The sequence below is a fragment of the Acomys russatus genome, chromosome 16 (genome assembly GCF_903995435.1).
Source record: "Acomys russatus chromosome 16, mAcoRus1.1, whole genome shotgun sequence".
NCBI classification, from domain to species: Eukaryota; Metazoa; Chordata; class Mammalia; order Rodentia; family Muridae; genus Acomys; species Acomys russatus.
The window spans coordinates 43,497,885-43,519,155 of NC_067152.1; the positions used below are offsets into that span (position 1 = coordinate 43,497,885).

At 52.6% G+C, this 21,271-nt stretch overlaps 2 protein-coding genes across 3 annotated transcripts; both read left to right on the forward strand.

Annotated features, from left to right (window-relative positions):
• The first annotated feature begins 2,533 nt into the window (after positions 1–2,533).
• Positions 2,534–13,483, forward strand: C16H17orf99 (chromosome 16 C17orf99 homolog). Its single transcript, XM_051159293.1, is given in 6 exon segments — positions 2,534–2,573; positions 4,083–4,115; positions 8,363–8,650; positions 12,116–12,385; positions 12,488–12,608; positions 13,287–13,483. Coding segments are annotated over 6 exon segments (759 nt in total). The 3' UTR covers positions 13,294–13,483.
• Positions 13,484–15,464: 1,981 nt separating this feature from the next.
• Positions 15,465–19,319, forward strand: Syngr2 (synaptogyrin 2). Of its 2 annotated transcripts, XM_051159138.1 has the most exons (4): positions 15,465–15,611; positions 18,023–18,260; positions 18,610–18,749; positions 18,837–19,319. In XM_051159138.1, exons 1-4 carry the CDS (start codon positions 15,513–15,515, stop codon positions 19,035–19,037), a joined length of 678 nt encoding a protein of 225 aa, XP_051015095.1. In that variant the 5' UTR covers positions 15,465–15,512; the 3' UTR covers positions 19,038–19,319. The 2 variants fall into 2 exon arrangements, with proteins under 2 accessions (XP_051015095.1, XP_051015097.1); XM_051159140.1 differs by lacking the exon at positions 18,610–18,749.
• The last annotated feature ends 1,952 nt before the right edge of the window (positions 19,320–21,271 follow it).

The window sequence follows — 21,271 nt, forward strand, 5'->3', positions numbered from 1 at the left end:
TCCTAGTACTTGGGAGGCAGAGGCAGTGGAACAGCCATGAGTTCGAGGCTGGCCTGGTCTATGTACTGAGTTATAGGCCAGCCAGGGCACAGGGTAGAACTTGTGCCAAATACCCCCCCCCAAAAAAAAGGCCAGGCATGGTGGCATACCTGTCTAGTCTCAGCACTCTGAAGGCAGATAAGCGAGTCTTTGTGGGTTCAAAGTCAGGCCTGGTCTATTTACTAAGTTCCAGGACAACTTACAAAGTGAGACCTTGCCTCAAACAAACAAACAAACAAATCACCTATAAATAACATCACAAAATTGGGTAAAACATTGGAACATTTTGCCCAAAGACCCAAACAGGAGAGGTAGGAAGGGGACATCAGACCTCCTGCTGCCAACCAAAAGCCTTGGGCCCTCTGCCCGGAGGGCTTCCAAGGGAGGGTGTGGCTTGGAGTCATCTCAAATTCAGCTTTGGGGAGAGGGGGCATGAGGAGGGGATTGACGGGTAGGGACTGAGGAGGGTTGGAGGAGCTACACTGTCCAGGCTTGGACAGCTGTGCCCCCAAAGAGGCGGTGAGGGAGCTGGAGGCCGAGGCAGCACCTGTAGTGTATGGCACGGGGCTTAGATGGCAGGAGCACTGTGCAATGATGTGTCTGCAGCACCAGTGAGACCCTGGCTGGAGCGACGGGGCCGCCAGCAAGAGCACTTGCAGAGGACCTGGGTTCAGTTCCCAGCACCCACATGTTGGCTCACAACCATCTGGAACTCCAATACCTTTTTCCTACAGCCATGGGCTCCTGCACACACACACACACACACACACACACACACACACACACACACACACAGGACATATTTATGAAATATAAATATTTTAAATATAAAAAGTTAATTTTTAAAGAAAGGAAATCTTGTGGTGAACTAAGTCAAAATCTCTCTCCTTCCCCCAGTTCCCATTGGAGAAACAGAGGTGGGTGTGGCATGGGCATTGGTACAGACAGAGGCAGAGGTGACTCAAGGTGGGTGGCACAAAGAGCCTCACCACGAGGAACGCAGCTGGTGTCCTGGTGATCTGACGACACCTTTGCTGCCTCTTCCCATGGCGTTTCCCTCTGCTCCCGGCTGTGGACTACTGATCAGACAGCTTCCTGATAAAACCAGGCCTCTGTAGGTCCCCCAAGAATGGCAGGAGGGGACCAGGCTTGACTGGCCTTCCTAGGGGGTAAGGCTGGGCCAGGGTTAGGGTGCACTTGCCAGCCAGGCTCTATGGAGCATCTACACATGACACAGGCTGGGGCAGCAGGGGGACCTCAACTGTGAAGAAACTGCCAAAGGGGAGGCTGGAGAGATGGCTCAGAGGTTAAGAGCACTGTTTGCTCTTCCAGAGGTCCTGAGTTCAATTCCCAGCAAACACATAGTAGCTTACAACCATCTAGAATGAGATCTGGTGCCCTCTTCTGACCTGCTAGCTCACATGCAGAACAGAATACTGTATAAATAAGAAATAAATCTTTAGCCGGGCTTGGTGGTGCACACCTTTAGTCCCAACACTCAGGAGGCAGAGGATGGCTGTGAGTTCAAGGCCAGTCTGGTCTACAAAGGAGCCCAAGACAGCCAAGGCTACACATAGAGAAACCCTGTCTCAAAGAAGAAGAGGAGGAGGAGGAGGAAGAGGAGAAGAAGAAGCAGCTTCCAAAATGGGTGTTTCCTAAGCAGTCACTAGGCCTCCCCAGAAAGCCACAGGCCAGTCTGCAGGAGGCCCAGGTCCAGCCTGGGGTGAAGAGTTCAGCCACACGGATGGGCAGATCTGAGCAGCCTCCCGTGGGGTAGCACGCTCTAGTGCCCATCTCGCCTGCTTCCTTGGCTCTCTGTGTCCCTTAGACCCTGTGTGTGAGTCCAGCCTTGCTGTGGCCTTAGGGTTGGACGGGCTGGCACTGCCCAGGCCACAGCACTGTTGGGAGCATGGCCTGTTTTCCTTTGTCCAGATCAGATTGGACTCAGGCCCTCACTGGAGGACCTTACCATTTTCTAGGCCCCTTTAAGTACAGGACGTGGGCACAGGGCTCCACACTCTCAAGTGACCAGAGCCTCATCCTGCCTGAGGTCGAATGTGGAGACAGAGCTCAGCAGCTGCAGTAGATGATGCCTAGTCAGTGGCCCTCAGACAGAGATCAATAGTGAGCCAATCACCCCTCCTCCCTGGCCCTTGGCAGGAGCTCACTGATTCTCCCAGGCACCTGGATAAAGAAAGCACTGTGTTAACTAACATTAGGCCTACACAGGTGCCCCAGGATAATCACACGTCCCAAACTCAGGGACAACCTTACTCCCTCCCCACAGGTAATGGGGAGGACACAGACCATCCCTGAAGGCTGCTCTGCAGGTACTCGGGTTCCCCCTTCCCCGATAGCCACAAGCTTGAAGTTATCTCCTAGCTGCAGGCAGCCGCCCAAGGAGCATCCAGGGGCCTCAGGGTGGAGAGGCCAGACCAGGAAGCTTTTGACAGCCCAAGCCAGAGGCCCCATACGGCCCGGATCCCACAGAAACATGAGGCTGCTTCTTCGGCTACTGTCCTCGGCCATTCTGGGTGAGTCTCCTGCAGATATCATGGGAGGGGCCTTGAGTAAGTCGGTTCAGGGAATATGGTGTTGGACAGTCCAGTTCAGAGAGACCCAAAGGCATACGCATCCTGGAAGCCAGAGGGAGAGAGGAAGACTGTGGGCAGCTCTGAGCAGGATGTTGACATCAGACAGACAGCTTATGCGTATATGGCCTTGTTTTGGTACCATCTGTCATGTGCGTAGTGTGTATGGTGTGTTTGTAAGTGTGTGTAGTATGTATGGTGTGTATGTGTGAGTGTGTGTAGTCTGTATGGTGTGTGTATGTATGTGTATGGTGTGTGTTTGTGTGTGTGGGTGCGCGCACACATGCACTTGCCAATCTGGATGCAAATGGAAGCCAGACATTAAGATCAGGTCTCCTCCTCAGTCACTTCCTCACATTTTTTGAGGTAGAGGCTCTTGCTGGCCTGAAGCTTGCAGTTTCAGCTAGGGTAGCTAGCAAGTCCCAGGAATCCATCTTCTCTACCCTGCTCCCCCAACACTGGGGTTAAAACATGCACCATGCCCAGCTTTTTTTTTTTTTTTTTTTTTTTTTTTTTTGGTTTTTCGAGACAGGGTCTCTCTGTGTTAGCCTTGGCTGTCCTGGGCTCGATTTATAGACCAGGCTGGCCTTGAACTCACAGCAATCTACCTGCCTCTGCCCCTTGAGTGCTGGGACTAAAGGCGTGCGCCACCACGCCTGATCTGTTTTTGTTTTTTCTTTTTAAAGATTTATTATTATTTATTATTATGTATACAGAGCTCTGTCTGCATGTACATCTGCAGGCCAGAGGAGGGTATCAGATCACATTATAGATGGTTGTGAGCCACCATGTGGTTGCTGGGAATTGAACTCATGACCTCTGGGAGAACAGTCAGTGCTCTTACCCGTTAAGCCATCTCTCCAGCCCCTGTTTTTGTTTTTTCAAGACAGGGTTTCTCTGTGTAGCCTTGGCTATCCTGGACTCACTTTGTAGACCAAGCTGGTCTCGAACTCACAGAGATCCACCTGCCTCTGCCTCCCAAGTGCTGGGATTAAAGGCATGTGCCACCACGCCTAGCACATGCCCAGCTTTTTTTGGTGGATACTGGGAACCTGAACTCAGGTCCTCAGGCTTGCACAGCGAGCCCTTTATCCTCTGAGCCATCCCTGCAGCCCTGGTTCCCATGAACTTCCCTGTGATGGGGACTCCAAGGGCGAGAGTGTGCCAAAGAGCTCTTATTTAAGCTTGGCTGGTAGTGCATGCAAAGGGAGCGGAGGCAGGAAGATCAGGAGTTTAAGGCCACCCTCAGGTACATAGTGAGTTCAAAGCCAGCCTGGAATACAGGAGAGGCCCTGGGTAAAGTAAGAGAAAACAAGAACTCATGATCAGAGATGCCAACCGCCCCCCCCTCCCCCCGTAGCCTTACTGTCAGGAGTCAGCCTGGGCGGTAAGCCTTCGCGGCTGTCTCCCTCCTCTGCCTGCTTCCTTTACAAACCCTCTCCTCTTTTACAGCTGCTTGTGGCTTCTCAGAGGAGCAGACAGGAGGTGAGTAGCCCCCATACTGCAGGGAGAAGGAGCTAGCTGGGGACACCTCCACCAGAGCGGCACACTTGTGGCAGGTGCCTTCACTGGAAAGAGGCTACAGATGGAGAGGAAGTGGTGTGGGAGGACCCAGGTGGGTAACTCTGGCCTCCACCTCTCCAGGGCAGGGTGGGGCCAGGCCCAGGTCCTCAGAGGAAACAGAATCTACCTACTCTGAGCCCCACAGCTCTGCCCGATGGGTGGAATCCAGAGGTCAGGGAATGGAGTGCCAGTGTGCACAGATCAGGGAGGAGGGCCCCTCAAGAGAGGAGGAAGGTGGTGAGGGAGCTGGGGATGTCCAGGGAACTTAGAGAGGAAGCTGCTTTACTCTGGAAGTAGCGGAGAAGAGGTCTTCTCCCTCCCTCCCTCCCTCCCTTCCCGCCCCACTCCCTCCAGACTGCCTCAAAGGCACAGCCATCCATCTGTCTCTGCCTCCTGAGTGCTGGGATTAAAGGTGTATGCCACCATGCCCAGCTTACATATGATATATATGTTTTATATAATGTGTATATATTATATATTGTATATATAATATATTATATAGAATATGTATGTTCTCAGGGCCAGCCTGGCCTACAGAGTGAGTTCCCAGGACAGACAGGGATATACAGAGAAACTCTGTCTCAAAAAACCAAAACAAACCAAAAATTTTAAATATGTATGTGTAATATATTTTTTTTCTAGCTCTCTCTCCTTTCTTCCCTCTCTCCCTCTTTCTTTTGGTTTGTTTGTTTAAATAATTTATTTTTATTTTGTGTGCACTGGTGTTTTGCCTGCATGTATGCCTGTGTGATAGTATCAGATATTGGAGTTACACATAGTTTTGATCTGTCATGTGGTTGCTGGGAATTGAACTCGGGTCCTCTGGAAGATCATTCAGTGCCCTTAACTGCTGAGCTATCTCTCTCCAGCCCCTTTGTTTTTGTTTTGTTTTGGTTTTGGATTTTTGAGACAGGGTTTCTCTGTGTAGCCTTGGCTATCCTGGACTCACTTTGTAGACCAGGCTGGCCTCAACTCTCTCTCCCTCTTTTTGTCTTCCCCTCTTTTCTCTCTCATTCCTTCCTCCCTTCCTCTCTCCTCTTCCCCAGTAGTCCAGGCACAAAGCCAGGAAGGAGGGAATTCAGGAAAAGGTCACTGGCTGGCCTACCCCATCCTCTGCCAGCTCCATCTTCTTTGTCTCCGCCCCCCCCCCCGCCCCAATGGACCCCACCCTTGGTCCTCAGACTCATCCGCAGCTCCTGCACCCCTCGGAGTGGAGACAGGCAGTCATCGCTCTGTCTAGTCTTTCACCTGGTATCCCTGGGCATCCCCTCCTCTTCTGCTTAAGGGGTGGTGCAGGGCGGTGTTGACGCAGATCTCACTCTGATGAGGCACAGACCAGACAACCGTTTCCTCATTTTCTGTAAAAAAGAAAAAAGTGTATTAATGTCACTGCTAAAAAAAGAGCTGGCGGCTGTGTCTCAGGAAAGTACCTGGGCCGAGGTGCTCCTGCCTTCCTGTCCCCTCAGCCCATGGCCTTTGCTCAGCTCTGCTAACGGAGTCCTGCCAAGGAGGCTTCTGAAAAGCTGGCCAATCCCTTTCTCCTTCGCAAATCCTCGAGGAGGATGCTTGGTTGTTAGCACTGTTCCAGGACTCTCAGGCTAAAACCGGGTGCAGAAAGAAAACCCAGCCTCTCTGCAGGGACAGAGAGAGAGAAAGTGGAATGAATGAAAGCTCCAGGCTGTTAGAGCTAAGAGCATCCATGGGTGGGGTGGCCACACCTATGTCCCTGCACTTGGGAGTTAGAAACCCGGAGAAGCGAAAGTACAAGGTTGTCCGCAGCAAGGTGGAGGCCAGCCTGGGCGCCAGTGAGACCCTAGCTCAAGGGGGAGGGTGTCAGTCCTGGTTGCACATCTTTAATCAATCCCAGCACTTAAGAGGCAGAGACAGGAGGATCTTTGTGAGTTCCAGGGCAGTCTGGTCTACATAGTGAATTGCAGGACAGCCATGGAGGGCTACACAGAGAAACCCTGTCTCAAAAAAACAAAAACAAAACCACCACCACCACCGCCAACACGAGCGCAGCAGCTGTCGCGCAGCAGGCTCGGCATTGAGGAAGAGGTTTTTTGTCCTCTCCTCTGGGAGCAAACTGCACTTTCTCAGCGTGTCCAGTCAGCACACATGCAAACCAAACCTCTATTCCTAGCCACGAAATGGAAATGAGCGAGACTGGCTGCCTTTTCGCATTTGTGAGACAAGCTCACTACCCCTCTGGAAGAAAGGAGAAAAGCAACAGACATGTAGCCACACTTTGGCCTGGAGCTCATTTCCCCAGGGAGGCAGAGTCCAGCCCCAAACACCTTCCTTGACCCCTGATGAGATCTGCTGTCCCCAAATGCTAAGCTGGTGGAACTCTTGTCACAAGTCTGCCAAACCTAGAGGACCCAACATTATCATTAGGTCCAGTATCTCAAATTAGAACTCCATTTTGATTTAAAAAAAAAAAAAAAAAAAAAAAAGACAGGGCAGTGGTGGCACACAGCTTTAATCCTAGCACTTGGGAGGCAGAGGTAGGTGGAGTGTTGTGAGTTCGAGGCCAGCCTGGTCTACAAAGTGAGTCCAGGACAGCCAGGGCTACACAGAGAAACCCTGTCTCAAAAAAACAAAACAAAACAAACAAACAAGCAATCCCCCCTTACAAAGAGAGGTACTTAATGAAGTTTTCAAAACACCCCGGAAGAAGTGGGCTGTGTTGGGGTCGCAGGCAGCTCCACAGAGTGGCTGTCTCAGCACGTGCCCTGCTGTGTGTCTCTAGCCTCAGTACTCAGCTCCAAGGCCAGCAGACAGACACAAGTTCCCCTGAGGGGAACATGGGAAGCAGGATCTGAAAGAAAGTGTGCAGTGGTCAGATCCTTGGAAACTCCCTGGCAATGTTTGTGAGGGCCTGAGCTCTTCCCCACAGGAGCGGCCTCACCACTGTATAGTACAGTTCCTGGTGGCCCAGTGGAGCGAAGGCAGTCACTTCCTCCTCCTCCTCTTCTTCCACACAGCATTTCACGAGTAGCCTTGCCTGTCCTGGACTTGCTTTGTAGACCAGGCTGGCCTTGAACTCACAGACATCCACCTGCCTCTGCCTCCCCCGGTGCTGCTATTACAGGTGTGCACCACCACACCCGGCTTGCTGCAAGCATTCTTAACCACGGAGCCATCTCCCCAGCCCCTCCAAAAAAAACCAAATGTACACTTACACAACAGTTCCCATCATGCCCCTTCTTAGACATGGGGTCATGTGAACTTGGTGCTGTGGCATCCGGTGGGCTCGTTCTTTTTTTTTTTTCTTTCTTTCTTTTTCTTTTTGACCTCACTGGAAATCAATCTGAAGGCCCTGCAGATACCAAACACCTCCACATCTTCCTTCCTCCTTCCCAAATCACACTTCTTGCACAGATCTTGTTCCAATGATAGGGTCTGAAACTGTTTCTACCTCTCTTGGTGGCTTGGACACGTGTGTGACGGGTAGCTCTCACAGGAATGTGTGACGGGTCTGTCCGAGTTTGTCTTTGATTCTGTTGGGATGCGTCTGGGAGTACAATTGCTGGGCCATCACTAATTCTTTTAAACTTTTTACCCTTTTTTTCTTTTTTTGCCCCCCCCCCTTTTTTTTATGGTGCTGGAGAGAGAACCCAGGGTTATAGGATTGTTAGCCTGGTATCTACCACTGAAACACACCCTCAACCTCTAGGTTTACACTAATTTCAAATTTCCATTTGCCTATGTGTACTTGTATCTGCGTGAGTGTCTGTGAGCCACTTCAGGGCAACTGTCCTTGGAGGCCAGGAAAGCACGTTGATCCCCGAGACCTGGAGTTATAGGTCGCTGTGAGCTGACTGACATGAGTTGGGAACCAAACCCCAAGTCCTGTGGAAGTGCTCTCGACCGCTGAGCCTTCTGTCCAGTTCCAGTTAATTAACTTCTTGAAGAACTGTTTAACCAGTTTCCTTTTTTTTTTTTTTTTGGCTTTTTTGAGACAGGATTTCTCTTTGTAGCCTTGTCTGTCTTGCACTTACTTTGTGGACCAGGCTAGCCTCGAACTCACAGCGATCTGCCTGCCTCTGCCTCCCTAAGCACTGGGAGTACAGGTGTGCGCCACCACGCCCAGCTCAAGCAGAGTTCCCTTTAAGGTATTTGACCCATCTTGGTTTCTTCTTTTCCCTGCCTGGTTTGCCTCCCAGACATCACCATTGCCTACAAAGTACTGGAAGCTTATGCCCAAAGCCATCGAGTCCTCATAACCTGCGACATCCCGGAGGCCCGCCGGCCCATCACCTACTCTCTCGTGGCTAGCCGAGGTGTCTTGGTGGCAAAAAAGGTTGTTCGTGACTTCAAGCCGGCCTCCTTCAACATCCACATTACACTCAAGTCCAGCCCAGACCTGCTCACCTACTCCTGCCAGGCAGCCTCAAAGTGGGCCACCTATGGGCCCAGTCCCAGGCTGCAGATGTACTGGGAGTTGTGGACCAGTGAGTACTGGGGGTGTGGGCTGGTGAGGCTGGCGAGATGTGCATGCATGGAGGGGCTGGGGGAGGGAACGTGGACTGTGAGCTGGGGAGATTAGAGGAGAGAGCAGGAGGGTAGCAGAGTGGGGGCAGACAACAGACTGCCTGCCTCCAAGCCTGTACTCAATTCATGATGACGAAGGACACAGCCTCCAGGCAGGAGCCAGAAGGCACAGTGGGGCTGACATGGGGCTGGTAATCAAGGCATTGCTGTTAGTTACCTTGTCCAGACCCACTGGGAGGCACCAGGTTCTCCATCAGCTGTGTGTGTGTGTGTGTGTGTGTGTGTGTGTGTGTGTGTGAAACTGATGCTCTCTGAGGTTGAGAGCGTTGCTTAGACAACCTGCAAGTGGCCACATTTGGTTTCACCGCTACACTACCCAGCCCAGGCCCTTCTCCACAGCTGCCACTCCCTTGTTAATACAAATAAGGAAGTATTGCTAGCCTCCCTCCATGGGTCCATCACCCCTCCCCTTAAAAACACCAAGACAGGCAGAACTCTGAGGCAGCTCTCCTGATCCACACAGTACCCTCTCTACATGAAAAAAAAAAAAAAAAAAAAAAAATCAAGGTTTAACTCTCTGGCTTAAAAATAAATAAAAATAAAGACAGAAAAAAACAAAAAAAGCTAGGCCATGGTGGCGCATGCCTTTAATCTCCGTACTTGGGAGGCAGAGACAGGAGGATCTTGGTGAGTTCGAGGGCAGCCTGGTCCACAGAGAGAGTCCCAGGACAGCTAAAGCTGTTACACAGAGAAACCCTGTCTCAAAAAAAAAAAAAAAATTTTTTTTTTTTAATTAAAAAAAAAAAAAGAAAGAAAGAAAAGAGGGCCTGGAGAGATAGCTCAACAGTCAAACACACTGGCACCTCTTCCAGAAGACTCGGGTACAAATCACAGCACCCACATGGCAGCTCATAACTGTCTGTAACTCCACTTCCAGGGGCTCTCACACCCTCACATAGACATATGTGCAGGCAAAAATAAAACAAAACAAGACAAAAGACAAAAACAAAACAAAACAAACAACAAACGAACGGAAACCCTGCCAAAACAAAGAGGCTAAAAGAAGACACACAGGGTCTGGCAATGGTGCACACCTTTCATTTCAACATGTGGGAGGAAGAGGAGGTAGGTCTCTGAGTTCGAGCCCAGCCTGGTCTACAAGAGCAAGTCCCGGGACAGCCAGGGCTACAAAGAGAAACTCTGTCTCAGAAAACCAAAATAGAGAGGGGAAGAAAAACAAAACCAAAAACAGAGTGTGCACAGGGTCTGAAGCCCAGCTGCTGGAAGGCTGATGAGCTGGCTGTGGTGGTGTGGACAAGTCTCTCAACATCTGGGCCTTAGTTGCTTTGTCTGTGCAGCAAGGTCCTTACAGGGTGGCCGCTCCCCCCTCCCCTCCCCTCCCCAGGCTTAAAAAGGCTTGAGGGGGCTGGTGTTCTGCACTGAGACAGACCAGGCGTGGGACAGCTGGCTACTGGTCAGTAGGGATGCTCAGGGCATCTGGCAGAAACTCCAACACCTTGATCGTCTATGTGGCAGCGTTTGTCCTGAAGGACTTTCCTTGGACCAAGAGAAAGCACTGCTGTCCTGCTCCAGAGCACTCACCGTTAGTGCCTGAGCAGAGGTGTGTCAGGCCAGGCCAGCACCTATCACTGAGCTACATACCTAGCCTAGTGTAAAGATTCTTTTTTACGTCATGTGTATGAGTGCTTTACCTGTTGGTCTGTGTCCTGCGCATGTGCAGTGCCGTAGAGGCGAGATGACGAACTCAGACCCCATGAAGTAACTGAAGTCAGACTGTTGTGAGCCGCCAAGTGGGTTATGGGGACCAAACTGGGGTTCTTCGAAAACAGCAAGTACTTTTTTGTTGTTGTTGTTTTGGTTTTGGTTTTTGAGACAGAGTTTCTCTGTGTAGCCTTGGCTGTCCTGGACTTGCTTTGTAGACCAGGTGGGCCTCGAACTCACAGCGATCTACCTGCCTCTGCCTCCTGAGTGCTGGGATTAAAGGCATGCGCCACCATGCCCGGCTTTTTTCTTGCTTTTTCAAGACAGGGTCTCTCTGTGTAGCCTTGGCTGTCCTGGAACTCACTCTGTAGACCAGGCTGGCCTCGAACTCAGAGATCCTCCTTCCTTTGCCTCCCAAGTGCTGAGATTAAAGGCTTCCAGCTTCCAGCCTGTTTATTTAGAATTATGTATGGTGTGTACAAGTGCCCTTGGAAGCCAGAGTCATGAGATCCCCTGGAGCAAGAGTTACAGGTGGTTGTGAGCCACTCAACATGGCTACTGAGAATCTAATTTATGTCCTCTGCAAAAGCAGTAAGCACTGTTATTTTTTTCTTTCTTCCTCCTCCTCTTCCTCCTCTTCTTCTTTCTCCTCCTCCTTCTCCTCCTTCTTCTTCTAGCGAGACTCATAATGGTAAGCTCGAGGGATGGCTCAGCGGTTAAGAGCACTGTTTGCTCTTCCAAAGGTCCTGAGTTCAACTCCCAGCAACCACATGGTGGCTCACAACCATCTACACTGGGATCTGATGGCCTCTCCTGGCATGCAGATAGAGCATTCACATATATAAAATAAATAAAGAAGATCTTTAAATAAAAAGATTCATAATGGCTGAGCCATCTCTTCAGCCCCTGCATTGATGACTGATTGATTGAGTGATTGAGTGATTGATTGATTGATTATTTTCTGCCTCAGATTCTTGAGAGCTAGGACTTGAGGCATGTGCTGCCAGGTCCTGCCAGGTCCCTGTTTAGGAACTTAAGCTGCCTGGGAGCCTGCCTGCTCTCTCTGCCTTCTCAGATAAACTGTTTGGTGTTAGCTTGGTGATGTGGGACTTAGCTCTTGTGACTCCACTTTTATTTTTAGCCTGGTCCTTAGTCCAAAACAACTTTAAAAATTACTTAACAATGCCAGACGGTGGTGGTGTATGCCTTCAATCCCAGCACTTGGGAGGCAGAGGCAGGTAGATTTCTGTGGTCAAGGACAGCCTAGTCTACAGAGTGAGTTCCAGGACAGCCAGAGCTACGCAGAGAGACCCTGTTTCAAAAACAACAGCAACAACCACAATAATCTCTTTAAAATACACTTTAAAGATAAAATTGAATAACATACAGTGTAAGCTGTCTAGGAGCCTAGACATGTAGTGCAGAGGACACTGTGGCAGTTTGCTTGAGGGAAGAGGTGGCAGTCACCGCTAAGTCCCTGGGCTTGTTTGACATACAAGGAGGAGAAATTTTGTTTTGTTTTTTAAATAGGGTTTCCCTGTGGAGCAATGGCTGTCCTGGAATTCAGTGATATGCCTGGCTCTGCCTTCTGAGTGCTGGGATCCTAGGTGTACACCAGCCCCGCCCCCCCAAGCTAAGGAATTTATTGGGGGTTGTGAAAAGCCTCTCCATCACCCCAATGCTGCCCTTTCCTACCCTGTCAGAGCCCGTTTCTCAGCTGCAGACTGACTTCACTCTGCACGATGGGGACTCAGGTCCCACTGGGGAGGTCTCCTGTCTGGCATCCTCAGGCAGCCCGCCCATCACCTACCGCTTGGTGGGGAACGACGGGCGTGTACACGCACAGCAAAGGCCACTCCATGGGAAAGCTGCCAACTTCTCCATTCCGCTGTCCCAGGACTCGGGCTGGTTCCACTGTGAAGCTGCAAACAACGTCAGTGTGGAAAGCAGCGCCCGCATCCTACTGCCCCCAGGTAAGCAGGTGGTCAGGGCAGGGGAACAGCAGAAATGGCCACTGCCCAGCGCAGGCCTGACCAGCAGGCTGCTGCATACCTTTCTTGCCCCTTGCCTACCAGAAGCCTGACCCAAGCTCCTTGCCCTCCTTCCAGGGGAGCTGCCCCTGACACCCACCTACGTTCTGGCTGGCAGCCTCATCTCCATTGCAGTCGTTAGCTCCGGGATGCTGAGCTTGACCTGGTAAGCCACGGGAGTTTGATGTGGGCGAGCGGCTGGTGACCTCTGTGATCAGCCAGTGGCCTGAGTGGGAACAGCAGGTTAGTCTTGTGAGATGGGTTGCAAGGACCCAACCTGAAACTACTTATTAAAGCCAAAGGCCTACAGGGTCTGGCAGATGCCTTGCACACTCCACCCCAACCATGGCTCCCAGCCAACATGGGGGGGGGTGGCATTTCCTTGTGGGTTTCATCCCTGGGGTGGGCCAGGAGTTCTGCCCCTCCACAGCTGTCCCACCTGGCAGGTTCTCTGCAGAGGTGAGGCCTCCCAGGCTTCCCACATCTATTATATGTAAGGTGTCCAGGGCCTTTGTGTGAGCTGGCTCCAGGCACCGCAGATGTCTGTGCACACACTACTGACGTTTGAGTGGTGGTGGCTTCTGTGTCCTTGAACACCTCAGCTTGGCACCTGCCTGACCTTCTGGTTCTTCCTCGGAAGACTAACTTACCCAGAGGCCAGGCTCATAGGAGAGCGTGCCGCTCGCTGCCTCTCTGAGACTCTTTGTTTCCCTCTGTAAAATGGGTGCAGAGGCCTCTTGGTGACTCAGTGCATTTGGTAGGGTGAGTAAGCTCAAGGATGCGCTGGGCGCCACAGGAATGAATGCATCTGTCTGACCTGGTCTGTCAACTCCCTTGTCACCAGGTTGTGACCGGAAGACAGAGCCACGGGGTTGCCTTTGTGCCCTACACAAGAACCGGCCAGTGGAGCAAAAGAGAGCCTGGGGAGTGCATGTATAAAAAAAGGAGGTGCAGACCAGGGTACCAAAAGCAGTGCACCCCAAAAGGGGTCCAGAAGTCTAGAGCATTAGTGTGAATGGGGCCCAAAGGGAATAAAATTGTATGTGGGGGATTCCTGGTACATGAGTAGTGAGCGGCTCTTGCTACCAGAAAAAATACGAGTAACTGAGTGGGTGTGCCTGCTCTCTGATGCACTGGAACCCAGCTTCTTAAACCTCTGGTCATGACCCCATATGGGGTTGCGTAACTGAAGAAATGGGGGGTCATCAACAATTTGGCAACAATAAAAGGTATCTGTGTGCTGTGGCTTGGACCTATAATCCCAGAGCGTGGGAGGTGGAGGCAGGAGGATCAGCAGAAGTTCAGGGTCACTCTTGGTATGAGTGTCATCTCAAAGATGTAAACAGATAAATAGATAAAAGTAAAAATTGAGGTGCTAGTTAGGTGTGGTAGTGCACACCTAGTACTTGGGAGGCAGAGGCAGGAGGATCCCTGTGAGTTAGAGGCAGTCTGGTCTACAGAGTGAGTTCCAGGACAGCCAGGTTGCATAGTGAGACTCTCTCAAAATAAAATAAAAATCTAAAAACAGGGCCTTTGAGATGCATAAAGGTGTTTGCTGCCGAGTCTGACAGCCTGAGTTCAATTCCAGGGAGCCACATTGTGACAGGGAGCCACTGTCTCTTATAAGGTGTCCTCTTTATCACATATGCCATGGCACATGCCTCCCACAAAAAAAAGTAAATAAATGTAATGAAAACAGTTTTTTTAGGGGGGGCGGTTCAAGAGAGGGTTTCTCTGTATAGAAAAAAAATAAATGACAGAAAAAGGAAGGGAGAGCTGGGCGTGGTGGTGCACGCCTTTAATCCCAGCACTCGGGAGGCAGAGGCAGGCGGATTGCTGTGAGTTCAAGGCCAGCCTGGTCTACAAAGTGAGTCCAGGATGGTCAAGGCTACACAGAGAAACCCTGTCTCGAAAAACCAAAAAAAAAAAAAAAAAAAAAAAAAAAGAAAGAAAGAAAGAAAAAGGAAGGGAGGTGTGGGATAGTCTTGCCAGCCAGGACTCTTTAATCAAACACTCATGGTATGTGTGTGTGTGTACAGATTTTAGGAGGTAGGTAGCAAGGAGTGGCCCTGTGCTCACCCTGTGTCTTGCCTAGTCACTTTTCAGCCCTCTACACCCCTCAACAGCCATGTGTGCCTTGACAGCACATTTGTGTTGTCCACGTTAGGATGTCTGGAGGCCTCTTGGTGGTCAGTGTGACGCTCCTGACACACCCCTTCAGAGTAAGCTCCTAATCCCCTTTCTTAAGGTTATTTTGAAGGGAGCTTGGGAGGGGGTGTCTATGGACTAATGACCTTGTTTGTTTTAATTTTTAAACTTACATTACTCCGTGTGTTGTGTGTGCTTGTTTGTTTTGAGACAGGCTCTCAGATAGCTCAGGCTAGCCTTGAACTCCTTCTCCTGCCCTCCTTCTCCTCCTGAGATAACTGCCAGGTGCTTTGCCCTGAATGATCTTGATATCTAGAGATGTTTGGACTCTGCCCTTCAGAGGCTTTTGCCCGGCAGGTCCAGGAAGAACGGGTAAAGGGGTTGCCCTCCACCCCAGACCCCAGACCCGGCTTTTGCTACACAGAGAAGAGTAACCAGATTGGTGGAGGCCATACCTATTATTACTGTAGGCTGGAACTCAGGGAGGAGGGGTTGACATCTAGGCAAGAGCTTGACGCCCCAGTCCTTTGGTCTGGAGCAGAAGGGTGAAATCTGAGTATTTATGAGCCTAGGTTCTGAATTCGTGGGATTCGTGTGTCCAGAGAACTTCCGGGAGAGGACTTTCACCAGGACACTAAGTGCAAAGCGGGGGCCGCCAAGGATGTCTCTTCCTGGGGGTTCTCTCTGATCCTTTGTGGTTGAACTTAGCAGGACAGACTTCCCCCTGCCCCACTCTGGAGCCGCAGGCGCAGCTCCAAGTTTTTGCCACCTACCACCACAGCAGGTACCGAGGGGAACTCTACAATGACGCCCAGAGGTAGACCACGCCCTCCGTCCGCGGCAGGCCACGCCCACGTAGGCGGAACGGGGCGGGGTGATCCGGCTGGTTCGCGGCCATCCGCGGCTCGGCGGCGACGGCGACATGGAGAGCGGGGCCTATGGCGCGGCCAACGCGGGCGGCTCCTTCGACTTGCGGCGCTTCGTGTCGCAGCCTCAGGTGGTGACGCGTGTCGTGAGCATGGTGAGTCGGTCACGGAGGACCCGGAGCCGCGCGTCCTGGCTACCAGGCCCCGTGGGCCGCCAGCCTCGGAGCGCGACAGGTGGCGGCGGCCGCGCGTCCCGGGCCTGGCGGAGACCTCCGCGTCTCTGTCCCCTCCGGGCCGGGCGTCCTGTCGCCTGTCCCACAGCGTGGCTCCCGACCTTGTCTCCCCCCCACCCCCCACTCCGGCCCTGGCCCCGCCGCACCCTCAGCCACTCCTCCGGGCCGCTCTGGTGCGGGATGTCCCCGAGGTGCCCCGGGGAGGCAGGCCTGTCGCCCTGCTGGCAGTGGGAGGGGCTGGGGGGGGGCACGCCACAGCAGGTGGCCTCCACGCCAGCTCCCAGCGTTGGGAATCCACCTGGAAGGGACTTTCTGAAGCCACGTGGGGTGCAAAGGGGGGGGCAGGGGGGGCCTGGCGCCCTCTCAGCCTAGCAACAGGTCTGCTAACGCACCCGGAATGTACTCCCTCCCCACAAGTGGGTCAAGCCCTCTAGTACGAGGCGTGTAGGACTGGTTTCCATATCTTGGGACGACGAAAACACTGAAAACCGAGGCTTTAGCTGCCAGATTGAGGGTGGGCCTACGGCTCCCAGGGAGTTTGGGCTTGGAGCCTTGGAAGTGGCATGGCTTCCCGGAGCCTCCCAGGCTCGCGAGGGAGTTTAGTAGACTCCGTCCTGGGTTGTACCCTGTCAGTCAGGATGGCAGTGCCAGGAGTCCTGACCCAGACTCTGCGCCCAGTCCTGGAGTTCCGGCTTCATCTCCGACTGGGGGCGTGGCTTGTGACTGCCACTTCCATGGCCCTATTGAGAGCGGTTAGGTTTGGCCCCGGGATTCTGGAGGCAGCCGGGTGCCCACAGACTGCCTCTGCCGCGTTGAAGTTAGCTGGGCAGTGGCCTTCAGCTGTGGGGAGGAGGCGAAATTACTAGGACGATTCCAGAGGGGCTGTTTCCCAAACTCTGGACAGTTTCTAAAGCCGGTGAGTTTCCCGCTTCCGCCCTGGCTCCTGCGGGGGGGATGGGGGGGTGGGGGGGGCGGTGGTTCTGAGGCTGGTTCACAGATCAGTGAATTTGACCACCCCAAGAACTCTATTCTATATGGGGAACCAGACTAGTAGTTCTCTGGAAGAGAGGGTGGCCTACGTGCCAAAGAAGCCGGAAGTCCTTGTAGGGAAGTCCTTGTAGGGAGACTGACCCTGGCCAGCTGGGGAGTCCTGGAGGGGCCAGGGCTGCAATTGAAGGGTGTTCTGGAAGGTGTTGGTTGATGCTGTGGAGTTGACATTGGGCAGGGTGTTGCGGTCAGGGTTGGATGAAACGCTTGAGTTTTGCCTCCGTGATTTTGTGGCCCATCTTGTTTAAGAGTCACTCAGATGCCGGGCTTGGTGGTGCGCGCGGGAGGCAGAGGCAGGTGGATCGCTGTGAGTTCGAGGCCAGCCTGGTCTACAAAGCGAGTCCAGACAGCCAAAGTTACACAGAGAAACCTTGTCTCGAAAAAAACAAAGCAAAACAAACAAAAAGAGTCACTCAGATGGGGTGTGGTAGCTCACACCTGTAATCTCAAAGACTGAGGAGGTTGAGGCAGGAGGATTGTCATGAACTTCAGGCCAGCCTGAGCCCAAGTGAGATCCTGTCTTTTTATTTACTCGTTTTTATTTTATGTATATGTTTGCCTGTATGTTTGAAGGTGGACCAGTGTGCATGCCTGGTGTCCAGAGGTCAGAAGGCAGTTACCCCTCCCCCCCCCAGAACTGGAGTTACAGGTGGTTGTGAGCTGCCGTGTGGGTGGCAGGAACCAAACTCAGGTCCTCTGTAAGAGCAGTCAGGGCTTTTAATTTAGGAGCCATCTCTCCAGCCTGAGGCTCTATCTTAAAACAACCAAAGGCCTTTAATCCCAGCATTCTACTCTGGAGGGGATAGGCCATGAGGGGAACCCCAAGCGAGCACGGTGATTGTAATTCCAGCTTTTGGAAAGTGGAGGCAGGAAGATCAGAAGTCCAGATCATCCTGGGTTACAAAGTTGAGTCCAGTCTAGGCTAAATGAGACCCCCCCCTTCACCCCAAACAAACAAACCAAAACAGCCCCCCTCAGACCCCAAACCTCATTCAAAATGGAGATGTATTTAGTTACAAGCCTAGATGAGACCGTAGTAGTCAGCCAGCTGGGGACAGCCCCCTCCTATCATAGCCCATTCTGTCCGTGGGCCCTGGTAGTGAGCACCCACACTGATGATGCCCTGGGCACAGTCGGCCTCTCTCACCTCAGCCCCAGGAATCTCAGAAGGGACAAGAGACATCTGATGCCCTGCAGCACACGCTCACCTCGGGGCCCTACGAGGGGTCTGTACAGAAATGGCCGCAGGCGTGCACATCTGCCCATCAGCGCTCCTCTCCCCTCAGGTCTTGGCCTTGATCGTGTTCTCCTGCATCTTCGGTGAGGGCTACAGCAACACACACAAGTCTGGGCAGCTGTACTGTGTGTTCAACCAGAACGAGGATGCCTGCCGTTACAGCAGTGCCATCGGGGTGCTGGCCTTCCTGGCCTCTGCCTTCTTCCTCGTGGTCGATGCCTTTTTCTCCCAGATAAGCAATGCCACTGACCGCAAGTACCTGGTCATTGGTGACTTGCTCTTCTCAGGTATGCTTGTGGCGCTGGTACATGCAGCCTGCAAAACTGAGGGGCCTTGGCACTGTTGGGAGGGGTTGTTGTCAGCGGCTCAGGGTCATGAACCTCCCCTGAGGCTCCTCCTGGGTCCCCTATACCTGGGGGTGGCACATAAGGCATTCTGACTTCAGAAACTCAAGGGTGTTGGGCATAAGGGTGAGGTATGGCATCAGGTTTCGGGACTCCTCCATCCCGCCCAGCAGCTGACCCCTCAGCCTTCACTTCCCTCGCTTCTGTAGGTCACACGGCCCAAGGCCTTGAGAGAATTCTTCTCTGAGTGCCCCTTGCCCTGGGGCCACGTCTTCCCTCCTTGTCTCTCTAGCTCTCTGGACTTTCCTGTGGTTTGTTGGTTTCTGCTTCCTGACCAACCAGTGGGCAGCCACCAGCTCTGAAGATGTGCGGGTGGGAGCAGACTCGGCACGGGCAGCCATCACCTTCAGTTTCTTCTCCATCTTTTCCTGGGTATGTGGGCTGGGGAGGGCACCGCGGGGGCCTGGGTGAAGACTGAGGTCCCCTTGCCCTACCTACACCTTGGGTCTCCCACCGCAGGGTGTACTGGCTTCCCTGGCCTACCAGCGCTACAAGGTCGGAGTGGATGCCTTCATTCAGAACTACGTGGACCCCACCCCAGACCCCAACACAGCCTACACCTCTTACCCCAGTGCTGCCTCTGTGGAAAATTACCAGCAGCCGCCCTTCACTCAGAACGTGGAGACCACCGAGGGCTACCAGCCTCCCCCTGTGTACTGAGCAGCCAGGGGCAGAGGCAGGGCGGGTGTTTGGGGCCACCCCTCTACCCTGGACTTCTCTCTCAAGGTTTGCTGCCTGTTACAGTTGACAGCAGAGTCCACGCCTTTCTGCAACGAAGCTGCAGCCAGACAGCTCACCTCAAGTGCCTGTGCCCAGATGGGCTTCGCCGCCACCCACCCTAGACAGGGTTTCTGTGTGTAGCTTTGGCTATCCTGGAACTCACTCTGTAGACCAGGCTGGCCTCATGTGAACTCACAGAGATTTCCCCCTGCCTCTGCCTTCCAAGTGCTGGGATTAAAGGCATGCGCCACCACTGCCCCGCTCGCTGCTCAGGGGGTATTTTTTAGGAGAGGGTTTTTACTAAATCTTTTTATTTCCCCCCTCAGTACTGGGGATGGTACCCAGGGCCTTGAATTTGCTTAACCAGTGCTACCATCCAGCTATGTGCTCTGCTCCCTGTTGCTTTTAATAACCCTAAGCCCCATCTCTGAGAGCCAGATGCAGGTGCCTGCTAGGCGCGGTTTTTTGACACATGCCAGTTTCCCCTCAGCTGGAGGCTATGGGAGCCCCGACCACTTTTTTTTTAATCCAAAGACAAGGTTGGGGATCCTTGCACTATCTCCTTGGAGTGCTCAGGCTCCCCACTTCTCACTCAGGTTCACTACCCAGCTTTGCCTGGGCTCTATGCTCACCATGTCTTCTGGGGTCACCACTGTGCCAACTGTCCCCAGGCTGCTTGCCTGACAGCTGTGGGGCAGGCTTGGGGACTAGATATCACTTCCTTCTCACTCCAACCCCTGGCAGAAGGGAGGGGCTTTGCCTGGAGATAACACCCAGCTTTATGTAAATATTTCCCTAGCAATTGTTAGGTATTAGTGGGAGGGCAGGACCCCTGCACTGAATGTATTGGAGACTTGGTGGGGACACCCCTGCCCTCAGGTTCTGTAGACTAATTTGGAGATGGAATAAACATTTTTTTCTCAGTGTGCTGTCCTTGGTGGCGCCTTAGGCTTAGGGTAGAAATACACTATGGTACTGTTTTGAGAGACAAGGCTTCAAACAGCCAAAGGTTTTTTGTTTTTTTGTTTTTTTTACTATTTATACAGTAATCTGCTTGCTTATGTCCCTTACACCAGAAGAGGGCGCCAGATTTCATCATAGATGGTTGTGAGCCACCATGTGGTGGCTGGGAATTGAACTCAGGACCTTTGGAAGAACAGCCAGTGTTCTTAACCTCTGAGCCATCTCTCCAACCCCACACTTGGTTTTTAAACCTCCATCCTCATGTTAGGCTACTGAGCTAGCTTCCAGCTTTTTGTTTGTTTTTTGAGACGGTTTCTCTGTGTAGCCTTGGCTGTCCTGAACTCACTTTGTAGACCAGGTTAGCCTAGAACTCACAGCGATCCACCTGCCTCTGTCTTCCAAGTGCTGGGATTAAAGGCATGTGCCACCACGCCCAGGCTCACTGTAGCTCAGGCTGTGCTGGAACTCAGCTCCACCTGCTAGGAGTGACGCTGTAAGCCGTCATGCCCAGATGGAATATGTACTTTGAACTTGGGGTGGCAGCGCCCCACATTGGGGTCTCACTCTTCACACTGCCATCTGCCGCATCCTAAAATAGCCAGTGTCGGCTTGTGAATAAGATGGATTGTTCTGGACAGCTTGCCAGGGTTCAGCTGCCTGCCTGGGGCCTCTGGGCGCTGCCCTCTGACCACCTCCTCTGTGAAGGGCAACAGTGTGTGTGTGTGTGTGGTTGAGTCGGCCCCTTCTTGTAGCCTTCAGAGACATGGCAGGGAGTGGACCTCTCTATCAGGAGGCAGCTCTTGGCTTTTGGGCAATGATGAGGCTAATAGCAAGCCCAGACAGTGTCTTTCAAAATCCAAAGTATAAACTGGCAGGGCCCTACACCCAGGCTCTGGGCTGTAGGCCTCACCTCTAGAGCATGCTTTGAAGCAGTTAATGAGTCAGGTGGCAGGCAAGCTGGACACACGGGCATGTCTTAGACCCGGGGCTTTGGTCTTCAGGAGCGCGGCCCCACCCACTTTCCAAGGCATATCTGAGCTGTCCTCTCAGCTCAAGCTATCCAGTGTCTGTTTCACAAAACCTGACCTCCTGGGCCGGTTAGCAGCGCCGCCCCTGACTATCTGAGCTGGTTCTTTTTCTATCTGTCCCAAAACCAGCCAGACAGAAACGAGACCATTAGTACTACAAAAAAGATGAGGGAAGAAATCTCT